Below are 12,825 nucleotides of genomic sequence, written 5' to 3' on the forward strand. Positions count from 1 at the left end.
GAAAAAAAACCCTCTTGACCATATTTCCGCATGCAATTCTCTACTTAATAATTAACAACGAAAACATTCCGTTTTTAAAACAAATTGTGACGGGCGATGAAAAGTAGATACCGTACAGCAATGTGTAATGGAAGAGATCGGACAAGCAAAATGAACCACCACCAACCACACCAAACGCCAGTCTTCATCCAAAGAAGGTGATGTGTATTTGGTGGGATCGGAAGGGCGTCCTCTATTATGAGCTCCTTCCGAAAAACCAAACGATTAATTCCAACAAGTACTGCTCCCAATTAGACCAACTGAAAACGGCACTCGACAAAAAGCATCCAGAATTAGTCAACAGAAAATGCATAATCTTCCATCAGGATAACGTAAGACCACGTGTTTCTTTGCTGACCAGGCAAAAACTGTTACAGCTTGGCTGGGAGTTCTGATTCATCAGCCATATTCACCAGACATTGCAGCTTCAGATTTCCATTTATTTTGGTCTTTACAAAATTCTTTAATGGAAAAAACTTCAACTCCCTGGAAGACTATAAAAAGCACCTGGAACAGTTCTTCGCTCAAAAGATTAAAAGTTTTGCGAAGATGGACTTCCCTGGTGGCGCAGTGGTTAAGAATCCGCCTGCTAATGCAGGGGACACGGGTTCGAGCCCTGGTCCGGGGAGATCCCACATGCCGCGGAGCAACTAAGCCGGTGCACCACAACTACTGAGCCCACGCGCCACAACTACTGAAGCCCGTGCACCTAGAGCCCGTGCTCCGCAACAAGAAAAGCCACCGCACCGCAATGAAGAGTAGCCCCAACTCGCCGCAACTAGAGAAAAGCCCGCATGCAGCAACAAAGACCCAATGCAGGCAAAAATTAATTAATTTTAAAAAAGAACAGATAAACAACAAGGTCCTACTGTATAGCACAGGGAGCTATATTCAGTATCCTGTAACAAACTGTAATGAAAAAGAATCTGCATCAGTTTGCTGTACACCAAAAACTAACACATTGTAAATCAACTATACTTCAGTTAAAAAAAAAAAAGATTAACAGGGAATCAACCACTTTCTCTAGTTGGGCAAACAAGAATACTGTAGCCATGACTGCTGCGTTTGACTTAGAGCCTTTAAAGCTTCTGTTTCTTATATGGCCACATATCTTGTACTAGTCTGATTATACTGTTTTTTTTTTTTAAACATCTTTATTGGAGTATAATTGCTTTACATTGTTGTGTTAGCTTCTGCTGTATAACAAAGTGAAACAGCTGTACGTATACATATATCTCCAAACCCCTCCCTCTTGCATCTCCCTCCCACCCTCCCTATCCCACCCCTCTAGGTGGTCACAAAGCACGGAGCTGGTCTCCCTGTGCTATGCGGTTGCTTCCCACTAGCTATCTATTTCACATTTGGTAGTGTATATATGTCAGTGCCACTCTCTCACTTCGTCCCAGCTTATCCTTCTCCCTCCCTGTGTCCTCAAATCAATCCTCTACGTCTTCGTCTTTATTCCTGTCCTGCCCCTATGTTCTTCAGAACCATATTTTTTTAAGATTCCATAATTACGTCCCTTAAACATACTCCTTTTTACACCTAACTCATCTTTCAAATTGAACCTGTCACATATTGGCTACTTTGTAGCCTTCACACATTTTCAAACAATCTCATGAAAGTGCTCACAGACTGGAAATAAAATGTAACACTATACCCATATTTTACAGACGAAGAACCAGGATCTCTTAAGTAAAAACAATTTGCCTACTTGACAGCAAACAAAGGAGCAGAATTCTGTTTTTTTGCCTCCTAAGTTAGTATACATTGCACCAAACTCTGCTGCCTCTGGACTAAAATGTAGTCACCATCACTGTTAATTACTATTTCTCACATTTCTTTTAATCATTTAATGCTTTGTCTTCACTGTAACCTAGATGGACTCCCTGTGGAATGGCACTTCCATTCTCAATGCCACCCAGTCCAGAGTCTACAGATCTAGACTGGTAAAAACAATCTCACACCTTTCACTAGATCCTTACTTTTACTTGTTTCACTTTTAAAAACTGAATCATAACTAAATAATAATGCAGATGGAACAAATTATTTCAAATTTTATGAAAAACAAGTATTCCTAACTGTCCATTCTCTCCTCTTTCCACTTCCCTCCAAGGGCTGTAACTGTTAACTGTTTCTAGAATAGCTTTCAAAACGAAAACTGTATTTCCCTATTCCCCACAATTAGGAATACACCACAAAAGTGATCTGCACTTTGCCTTTTCATTAGCATTTCTTCCCATTCTCTTTCAAATTATTATCAAATCACCCTGATACCATTTTCACAATTACCACCCTCCACTAAATATTTTCAATGGCTTCCCACTTCCTAAAGAACAAACTCCTTAACCTTAACACCATGACTTCAAATTCCTTACATTAGAAAAAGCACAGGACTAGAAGTAGAAGACCTGGGTCACAAATCCTACTCTCCACAAACCAGGTATAAGACACAGGCTAATTTGTTCACTTCCCTGAGCTATTTCTTCATCTGAAGCATTGAAAGAGCTTGAATAGATCTCTAAGGCCCTGCCTTTTCAATTTATCTCTAATTCCATTAAGGACTCCACACTCCTGTCAAGATATTCTATTCACTAACCCTAAAACAAACTAGGTATGTGTTCAACTCTAAATATCCTTTCATGCCCCTTTTTATTCCAAAATGACTACCCAGTACCCTTGCCCGTACTGTCTCACCCTTTAAGATTTAATTTAGGTCCCAATTAAAACTCTGACTGGTACTCAAGCCATAATGCTATCTACCCCAAAACTCCCTTGAATTTCTCTGGCACTCATTTCTATTAATTCATTTGGTGCTTAGACAAGGTAACAACTACCGCTCTGATGTTGAAGCTATCCTCAATACCTTGACGACATACTGAAACTTGATAATAGTAGTAATATATGTGCCTATTTCATATTTTTTAACAAAAAAACTGTCATCCTTGAGAACTGTATCACTGATGCCTAAGTTGTTAAATCAAGCAATATGAGTATGTAACTTAAGAATCAAAGTTTACAGGGAGTTCACTGGTGGCCTAATGGTTAGGATTCAGGCTTTCACTACTGTGGCCCAGGTTCGATCCCTGGTTTGGGAACTGAGATCCCGCAATCAAAAAAAAAAAAAAAAATTACAGAAAATTTGAAGCCATGGAAAAGAAATATCACTCAATTTTCAGAGAAACACATGCTATACCATGGATGAACCCTGATAAAGTATTACTGAAAGCAGACTGGTGGTTACCTAAGGACAGAGAGTAACAATGAGGAGTAACTGTAAATGAGCACAGGGTTTCTTTTTGGAGTGAAAGAAATGTTCTAAAATTAGACTGTGGTGACAGTTACACAAATACACCAAAAATTAGTGAATTGAGTAAAAAATTTATAGTATATAAATTATATCTCAATGAAGCTGTTAAAAAATAAATCAACTTTCTATAATAAAATCAAAACTCTGGGTAGAGACAAACGCAAAAATACTAACCTGTGTTCTGCTTCAAGTGAACTAGAAAGAACATCAGTTTGTGGGAAGGTTGAAGACCGAATGATCTGTTGGGAAATTACCGAGGCATTGCCATTCTCTTGTGGAATTTCATTTTCATCAAAGTTTCGGTTTATATCCCTTTCTTGGTGAGTACTATTGCTGTTATGCAAATTAAATGAGTCGTCATCCTGATTTTTGAAGGGTTAAAAAAAATGAGTTAGTGAATAGAACTGTTTAAAAGAAAAAACTTAAATAGATCCTGGTTAGATTTTCATTGATAAAACAACTGTAATGATTATATACTCATTTAGGAGACAGTTTCATAAGATGTAAAACTAAGTTGTGAAGGGTACCAACAGCTTTCTGACTCTATGTATTCACATCTATTCAATAAAGACAAAAATAACAGGATAAATAAAGGTAGGTAAGATGGGGAAAACACAAACACGAACAGGAATTTTAAATTTCATTTTTGCACAGGAACTACAGAGTAAGAAAAATCTATTTTAGAAATGAATTCATTATTTATGCAAATAGCTAGCTAGCCTTGCTTTCAGAAATATGAAAATATTCAAAGGTCCTAAATAAATAATATTGGCCCACCTATTCCAATGACATGCTAATGTCAAACCAAGAATTACACTGCAAGTTCAATTACCTTTTCTGAGCCCGCATGGCTTTCATCTTCATGTTCCTCTTCTACTCTGTCCCTTTTCAATGCTTTCAAAAATTCACTCTTCTTATCAGTGCGCATACGTGTCAGTTTGGTTAGACGAGGCTGCTGATTAAGTTTGTCAACAGGTGAAGAGGAATTTGAGCGATTACACTACGAAAAAAAATCAAAAATGTTGATAAATGTAGACAGAGAACTAATATCAATATAAAGTTTACAACTACCATGACTTTCTATTTCACCTTCTTCCCAATACAAAATTGATTTTAAATTCTATTTTAAACTCTGTTTTCCACTCTGCCATTTTTATCTATCCCACTGAATGAGTAAACATAAAAATTTTATCCCCCAAACAATTAAGGTCTGATAATACCAAGAACTATGATTCTAAATTAGGACTTTAAATACTATTTTATAAAATGAATCCTGAAATTGCTTAAACATTTCTATAATTTAAAAAAAAAAAGCAGTTTTTAAAATTGCGTTCCACAGAGTTCTAAGGTTCGTAACAGCTTCCCATACGACTATTATAATTCTTTACACACAGGTACACATTGAGTTTATCAGATAGGGTTTTACGAGGGAAAATTTTTGTGGAAGAGCAGGAGGGGACAGTAACAGAACATGTACTGGAGTCCATTTTGACAGTGGAGTACAAAAGAAAAGAGAATGTTAGAATTCTGTGTCACAGGTATTTTTTAAGCCATGGGAATAAACCAAAATGCTTAACTGTTGGCAATAACGTCTACAGAATTTAAGCCACAACCGACCAGCTGAGAATGCTCGTCCTTCCATCAGGGCTCTAAAATTCTATGATTGAGAACTAGAATGTGAGCGGTTATAATGTTCCACTATAGTACCCAAACCAATCTCAGTTATAACAATACAGTCACAAGTGTCTTTTGACCCTAAACTGGGCAGGGAAGTCCCTGATCTAGAAGTTTCAGAAAGCTGGCCAAATGAGAAAGAAACACGTAAGCTACTTCAAGGTCAGTAAAATAATAATATGCACCTTTCCCTCTTCTTCCTCCTCTCTGCCCTCTCTTAGTGTCCATTGTCCCCAAAAGAAGATTATATAATAAAAATCCTTATTTTTAGTCAAGGTTCAATCAGACAGCATAGCGTAACTCTGCGGCAAAAGTCAAAATACCCGTTTTCATAATAATTCTCTTAAAAATTACTCTTTCTGGTTGATAAGTATATGGGTGTTTCACTGTATGATTTTCTCTACATTTTAGGATATTTGGAAATTTTGTTAGAAATTTTAAAAATTATCCCTACTTAAACTGCAAAAAAAGTTAGCAAATGGAGGGAAGTATCTGAATCAAGTTTTCTGAAAGAACTAAAATATCTCATTTTAATGCATTCATTTAATGCATCTATGCCTTTTGTTCACTGTTAATTAAATTACCATGATTAAGATACATTTCCCTCCTTGGGAGTAATTTTTTTTTTTTGCGGTATGCGGGCCTCTCACTGTTGTGGCCTCTCCCGTTGCGGAGCACAGGCTCCGGACGTGCAGGCCCAGAGGCCATGGCTCACGGGCCCAGGCGCTCCGCGGCATGTGGGATCTTCCCGGACCGGGGCACGAACCCGTGTCCCCTGCATCGGCAGGCGGACTCTCAATCACTGCGCCACCAGGGAAGCCCGACTCAGGAGTAATTTTAAATGCCATACCTCTTTCACTGAAGTTGTTGATGGACTAAAATTCTTGGCAGTTGATTTAAAAGTATTAAAGTTTCCGACACCATATGTAGACTCATGAGGGAAAGAAGTCCCAACTTTATTTTCTTTAGTTTGGCTTTTCCACTGTGTAGGCTAAAGAAAAACACACAAACGTTAATGTGTATCTAAAACAGAGTATATAGAAGAGAGAGAAAACAAACTGAACACATAAAAATGACTAAATGTGGCTCATAAAAACAATTATTTTTGTATTATACCTTAATCATTTCTACATGGTTCTCTTCCATCTTTTTTTACAAATAAAATCAAAACCTGGTATTCAGATAAAACATCTAACTACATTGCTGTTTTTTCAAAGTTTTATAAACCATAAGTTAGGTTTCTTTTGCCTAATACCAAGAAAACACAAGTGACCAAGTTTCAAAAACCTAAAACTGAACACAAAGGACAGAGCATTTTATACATTATTATTAAGCAAATATATCACAGATACATCTTGCAAAACAAGTATTTATAGATTTCATTTACTACTGACTACTAAAATAATAAAACATACATGGACAAACACACAAGCCACTTATAAGACAATTAAAATCAATGACACACAGTGGGCCAACAACGCTTTCCACTTAGAAATCAGCAGCCCGCCAATACCCCCACACTTCAACGTGAAATTTTTTTTGTCAAAGTAATTCAATTGATAATCAACTTAAAACTTGCATGTTTAACAACTTAGAACTTACTTTTGTAGGTGGAGCAGCAGGTTTAGGGACTAAGCCTTTATAAACACTTGGACCAGTCCCATTCTTAACTGGCTGTGACTGAAGATTTCCTACTACTGGGAATCCAGATAGCTGTAAGTCTTTTGTATTACCTTTCTTAATGACCAGCATCCTTTGAGTTCTAGATTTAGGATTCGGGGGATATTCTGCATAAATAAAGCACGAGCAATAGTTACACAGTTTAAATTTTAGCATAAAATTAAACCACCAAAAGAATCGTATATTCCAAACTTGATTATATTTAAAAATAACAGCTGCTTCCTGACTAAAATAATTATGAATTATATTCCTGCTTGAGAAATAAAGCTAAAACAATCAAACAAATCATAGCAAGAATTGAGCAATGTCAAGTAACAAAGATGAATTCAGCTAGTTTCCTAGAATGGTTAACTATGACCCAGCCAAAATTAACTACATTCTAGCATACTTTTCATTAATTTTTTTAAATTACAAATTTCATCCTAATGGCTCTTAAGACTTGAAATATAAAATATATTTTCCTCTTCTCCATTTTGAAAAGAGAATTTTCCTAATTCCTTCATTCTTTTTATCTCACTCATAAAGTTATTACTAATTAGAAAGAAACTACAGTCCCTCTATTTCTAAATTCCTACTTAAGTTATGACTAATGAAAAGGGGAATTGTCTTCATAATACCAATTCATTCAAGTATTTACTGGCCATCCAAACTACACAGAGGGCATTGTGCAAGTCGCAGGGGATCCAACTCAGTCCTGGCTTCTGAAGATAGTACTAGAAATAATATTTGCTAACTGAAAGTTTTTCTCAGTACACCCACAGTTGCTAAAATATGAAAACTTACTCCTAGAGTTTAATCAGTCAATGTGTAATCAAACAGATGTTACAGTGAGCATATTCACAATTATGGCAGAGACATATGTCTTTCTTCCCTTAGAAAAACTCTGAAAGCATCAGTTTCACAGTTGGAGAGTTTAGAAGAAAAGAATTAACTCAAAGAAAGAAATTGCAAAAAAACTAAATTAAAATTAGCTTAAGATACGACTCTGTGAGATGGTGAGTAGCACAGATATATATGATGATGCCCTGTGTCAAACAAACCAAACTTCCTACTGCATTATCTCAAAAACTAAACTAAACAAGGACTCCTAGGGACATGGAGGGACTCTCAAAGTCCAGCTGGAACTTTGAACTCTTCAAACTATCAACCTTATATGGTATGTCATTTACTGTAATGCTAAAGGATTAAAGAACAAGGACCTGGCAATTCCTTGGCAGTCCGGTGGTTAGGACTCAGCACTTACACTGCCAGGGCCCAAGTTCAATCCCTGGTCAGGGAACTAAGATACCGCAAGCCGTGTGGTACGGCCAAAAAAAACAAACCAACACAACAAGAACCTAAAGCAAACTGAGAAAAGATTCATCTTTCTGAAAGTTAAACACTGAATGTTTATCTACTAGGGCAAACATTCCAACTGCTCAGCTGCCTACAAAGGCCCAAGATATTAAGGCTAAGAAAGATATTCTCAGGCACATAAGGACACAAATTACATCACCAATATATAGTTTTTCTGAAAAACAAAATGAAGTCAAAATGAAAATGAAGAATAATGATCTCAAACAGAGGCCAATGAAGAACGCTAGAAATAGTGCTAAACAGTTTAAGTTACAATTACTTCTGCTAAACAGATGGTTACAGCATAACTAAAATTCTTGAAATTAGCAATTCTTTAAATTAAAATATAAGATAAAATCTTAACAGTCTGGTACTCAAAATCTAAATTAAATGAAGCTCAGGAATCTGAAGAATGATTGACTGATGCTGGGAAATGCAAAAGGTAGTAAGAGCCTGCAAGGTCTGATCTCAGAGGAATTCAAGTATTAAAGCAGGGGGTGTTTCTTTCAGTACAGCACAATTAAGTAAGTTCAAACATGACTGATGAAGACTTCTATTCCAATATTACGAACTAAGCACACAAGTTTATCTTCTTTCTCTTCTAGATCCTTATGTTAGAATTACTATAAGGGAGGAAAACAAATACAACAGTAAAGAAGAGGAGAAGGGGACTTCCCTGGTGGTGCAGTGCTTAAGAAGCCACCTGCCAATGCAGGGGACACAGGTTCGATCCCTGTTCCGGGAAGATCCCACATGCCTCGGAGCAACTAAGCTCATGTGCTGCAACTACTGAAGCCCACACGCCTAGAGCCCATGCTCTGCAACAAGAGAAGCCACCACAATGAGAAGCCCGTGCACCGCAACGAAGACTAGCCCCCGCTCGCCGCAACTAGAGAAAGCCCGTGCACAGCAATGAAGACCCAACGCAACCAAAAATAAATAAATAAATTTACTTAAAAAAGAAGAAAGAACAGGAGAAGGTTCATCAGCAATGGATGACCTCAACACATATTTCCAGAGAGTGAAGTAAAGGAAAAAACTTCAGCTTAGAGTGTGTGCACAAAGGAACCCAACAGCTGAGGAGGGGATTCATCTGCCCTGTAGAATCCTAGATTGTAGAACTGGGACTTGAAGTGCCATATAAGGCAAAAGAGAGAAATGAAATCTTTTCAGACAAAAATCAATCTCAATCACCAAGAAAAGATCTTTACTAAAGTAAATCCTAAACAACGTATTGATACTTTAGGCAGAAGTAAAATGATCCCACACTGAAGGCAGAAGGTACAAGAAGAAAAAAAATATTTTTATACGTAAATCATCATTGATCAAAACTAGAAGACAGAAGAAAATAGATAAGCAAGCAGGCATTGTTTAAGCCTCAATATAAATTCCTGACTACAAAGTTCACCTTTCCTAAAACAGGTTTTCTAGACACCTAAGAGCAAGAAATATTCTGACAGTTTCCTCAAAGAGGTCTTCAGTGCAAAGAATGAGAGAATATCCTATAAAGAAGAAGGGTGAAGCTGAAGAAATCAGTCATAGAAGAGAGGTAGTAAAGTAAAAGATGATAAAGGTACCTAAAAGATGGTGACAGGGATTGGGAGGAAAGAGAAGCAGACATAGTGCTGATGTACTTACGAAGTATTCACAGTCAAATAGTACAGAGGTTAAGACCATGTGTTTTTGTGCCAGATTTACAGAATTTTAATATTTGCTCTAACCTCACTAGTTAATCTCTCATGTGTAAAATGAAAAACAGTTCCTGTCTCAGAGTTGCAGTAAAATGTTTTCTTTAAACCAAATACTAGAAAAAATGTCAAGAAGTCATATACAATCTCCACTATAATAGGTTTCCAATTGTATTTCAAATTAAAGGTGTCCTTTTTCAAGAATTTTAAACCTAAAATTGAAACCTAAAATCCACGAGTATGGAAGATGAGAAAAATTATAAAAGAAATAAACACCTTTAATAAAGACTAACCTATATCCTATATAACTATGCTGAACATACTACGTAAACCTGCCTGTTTAAGAACAAGAAAAGTGTTCTTAGTCTAATGGGCCAGAATGGCGGCCACCAGCAGTGGTGTTCACGCGGTAGAGTGTTCCCAAGTGTGTGTGCCACCAGTGTGTCTATGTCCCCAGGGTAAGCTGCAGCCTCTCCAGAGAGACTCTCCAAGACCAGCAGCTGCTGGTTATTGAAGTGCTGGTATCATGAGACAGACTGACCAAAATCGAGGACTTGGACTCCAGAGACCCTGCTTTTGATCAGGAGACACCCTGAGAGCCTGAATTAATAAGAATGTGTTAAATATTAATAAAAGAGCAAACAAGCCAAGAAGAACGAATGGGGGCAGAGGGAGGAAGGGAGGAAGGAGGGGAGGGAGGGAAAGTTAGTTCTTGATGGTAATTATCACATATAAGTAATGGAAAACGTGATAGCAGCACTAGTAACTTAAATTTGCCTCATTTATATTACTTATAAACTGGCTCATCTATTCATAGATTATCTCTACAAATTCTCCTCACACAAACCTTCTGAGTTAAAGTGTTGAATCTGTTGGATTCAAACAGTATCCAATGACGACTCCTACACTTTCTCCATTTACTTTATCAACTGGTAAACTACATGAAAAAGACCCAAATTGTTCATTTTTTTAAAGAGAAAATTTATGTACTGATGAAAGACTTTAACACTTATAAACAAGAATTAGAAAGTAAGTGACTTTGGTGACTTCCTTCTATAAGTCATATGTGATTATCAAGCTCATATAAACAGTTACTCTTATTCAAATTGCCTTCAAAATATCTAAAGGCAAATGTTTTGGATTTTCATATCATTATTTCCCTCTATCCTCACAGACAACTGTGATCTGATAATAACTGACTTTAAATATCCTTTTATTATCTTGTTATTTCATGCTCTCCCAGTATCTTTGAATGTTATAATTAGTTTTGTTCCTTTAAATCCAAAGCCAGTGGTGGAGGGGAAAGGCTCAAGCCTTTGAAGAAAGATTAGAATTAAAATACTGCCATGTATAATATTGATACAAAGTAAGCTGGGCAGACATAAGTCAGAGCTGACATCTCAATTCCTCATGTTCTTTTCTGTCTTTAACTATACTCTCCATATAGTTGCCTTATACATACATATATACATTCTGATTCAATCAGTTTTTACTTCTGTTTTTCAATCTATCACTTAGGACACTCTTTTTTGCCTTTTATTAAATGTACCAGAATCTCCCTCACATATTGGATTTCAACATAATTAACTAACATGTATTAAACACCTGTGACATGACCAAGGATATGACACAGTAGACAATTTAATATTAACAGTGCTTTTTCCATTAGTGTTAGTTCAGTGATCCTCCTCATTTCACAGACAAGAAAATTCACTCAGAGATTAAGTAGTCTTCTCAAAGTCTAAATAATTAATAAGTAAAAGACCTAACATTAGGGTCCAGACCTATCTGATTCCAAAACCAATGCAGTTAACCACTATATTATACTACTGGAGAAAATGGAAATTAAAGTATTGCTAGGTCAGATACTTCAAAATGGATACTATCTCCAACTAAAATACTAATAACAAGTCTGTACTGAATGGTCAAAATTAAGAGGTTTTTAAGTGTTTACTACTAAGTCAGGGGTCCGCCCTTTCCCTCACCATCACAGTGATGTCAGTTAATAATTTAATTTGCTCATCTTGACATAAGAGGCAACTTTAATGTGTGAATAAAAGCATACAGCCAAGGGAAGGATAAACAGTATTTTAATTAAGTTTTCACACTAATTTGAAGAGGAAACTTAACCACATAAGCTACAATAACATACAAATATCAAAAGCAAACAATCAGTACCACAGCAATTAAATCCAGTTGAACACTAATTTTAAAACAGAAAAATATTTTAAGATTTTTATACAGATTGATGTTGTTTGAATTTTGCTGGTTTTGAATTTTTAATTTAATGTACAAATCTTTTGTTTTATAGTAATATGAGAGTTTTAATCAAGTGAGTTTCACTAACATAATTTATGTCAAAGCAGGAGTATGCTATTCTTTCCTTTAACAAGTTCCCCATGTTACTCGTATGAAAAAAGAGTGGGCTTAAGTAAATATATTTCTAAAACGAAAACTTAAATGATGAATGCTATGTGTAACTCTGACCAAATAAAATTTACTTGTGTCAAGTTGTCTAATCAAACTATTAATTTTTCCTTCTCAACCTTGAACATGTGTTGCATTACCTTTTTCTTCTTGTTATAATGTTAACAATTGTTTTCATATAAGAAAGACATTGAAGGAAAGTGTAGTCATATCAATATATAAACAATCTACTAACAGAATGCTTTCATACAAAGAAATTTGATAAAGATGACTCCCTTCTCTTAATCCTTTTACAAGGTCACTTTAAAAACTTCACTTGTTTTCATGACCTAAACGCATTTAGTGCAATCATGTCACTCAACCTGTATGCTAGTGGTTAATACCATTAGAATTCTCTAGAAAACAGCTCACCTTTAAGAACTGGTCACCAGGGACTTCCCTGGTAGCACAGTGGTTAAGAATCCGCCTGCCAATGCAGGGGACACGAGTTTGATCCCTGGTCAGGGAAGATCCCACATGCCACGGAGCAACTAAGCCCGTGCACCACAACTACTGAGCCTGCGCTTTAGACCCCACGAGCCACAACTACTGAGCCTGTGCACCACAACTACTGGAGCCAGTGCACCTAGAGCCCATACAAGAGAAGCCACCGCAATGAGAAGCCCACTCACC

General features: G+C 36.5%; 1 protein-coding gene across 2 annotated transcripts in view; it reads right to left on the reverse strand.

Annotated features, from left to right (window-relative positions):
* The window catches only part of GPBP1 (GC-rich promoter binding protein 1), a 72,014-nt gene that overhangs the window by 8,541 nt on the left and 50,648 nt on the right, over positions 1 to 12,825 (reverse strand). For both annotated transcript variants that reach the window (XM_032626731.1, XM_032626730.1), the window contains 4 exons: positions 6,626 to 6,810; positions 5,874 to 6,014; positions 4,182 to 4,349; positions 3,524 to 3,711 (listed from right to left, as the gene is read on the reverse strand). In XM_032626731.1, the coding sequence (XP_032482622.1) occupies positions 3,524 to 3,711; positions 4,182 to 4,349; positions 5,874 to 6,014; positions 6,626 to 6,810 (682 nt within the window). The remainder of the gene's footprint in view (positions 1 to 3,523; positions 3,712 to 4,181; positions 4,350 to 5,873; positions 6,015 to 6,625; positions 6,811 to 12,825) is intronic.

This window comes from Phocoena sinus, chromosome 3, assembly GCF_008692025.1.
Source record: "Phocoena sinus isolate mPhoSin1 chromosome 3, mPhoSin1.pri, whole genome shotgun sequence".
NCBI lineage: Eukaryota > Metazoa > Chordata > Mammalia > Artiodactyla > Phocoenidae > Phocoena > Phocoena sinus.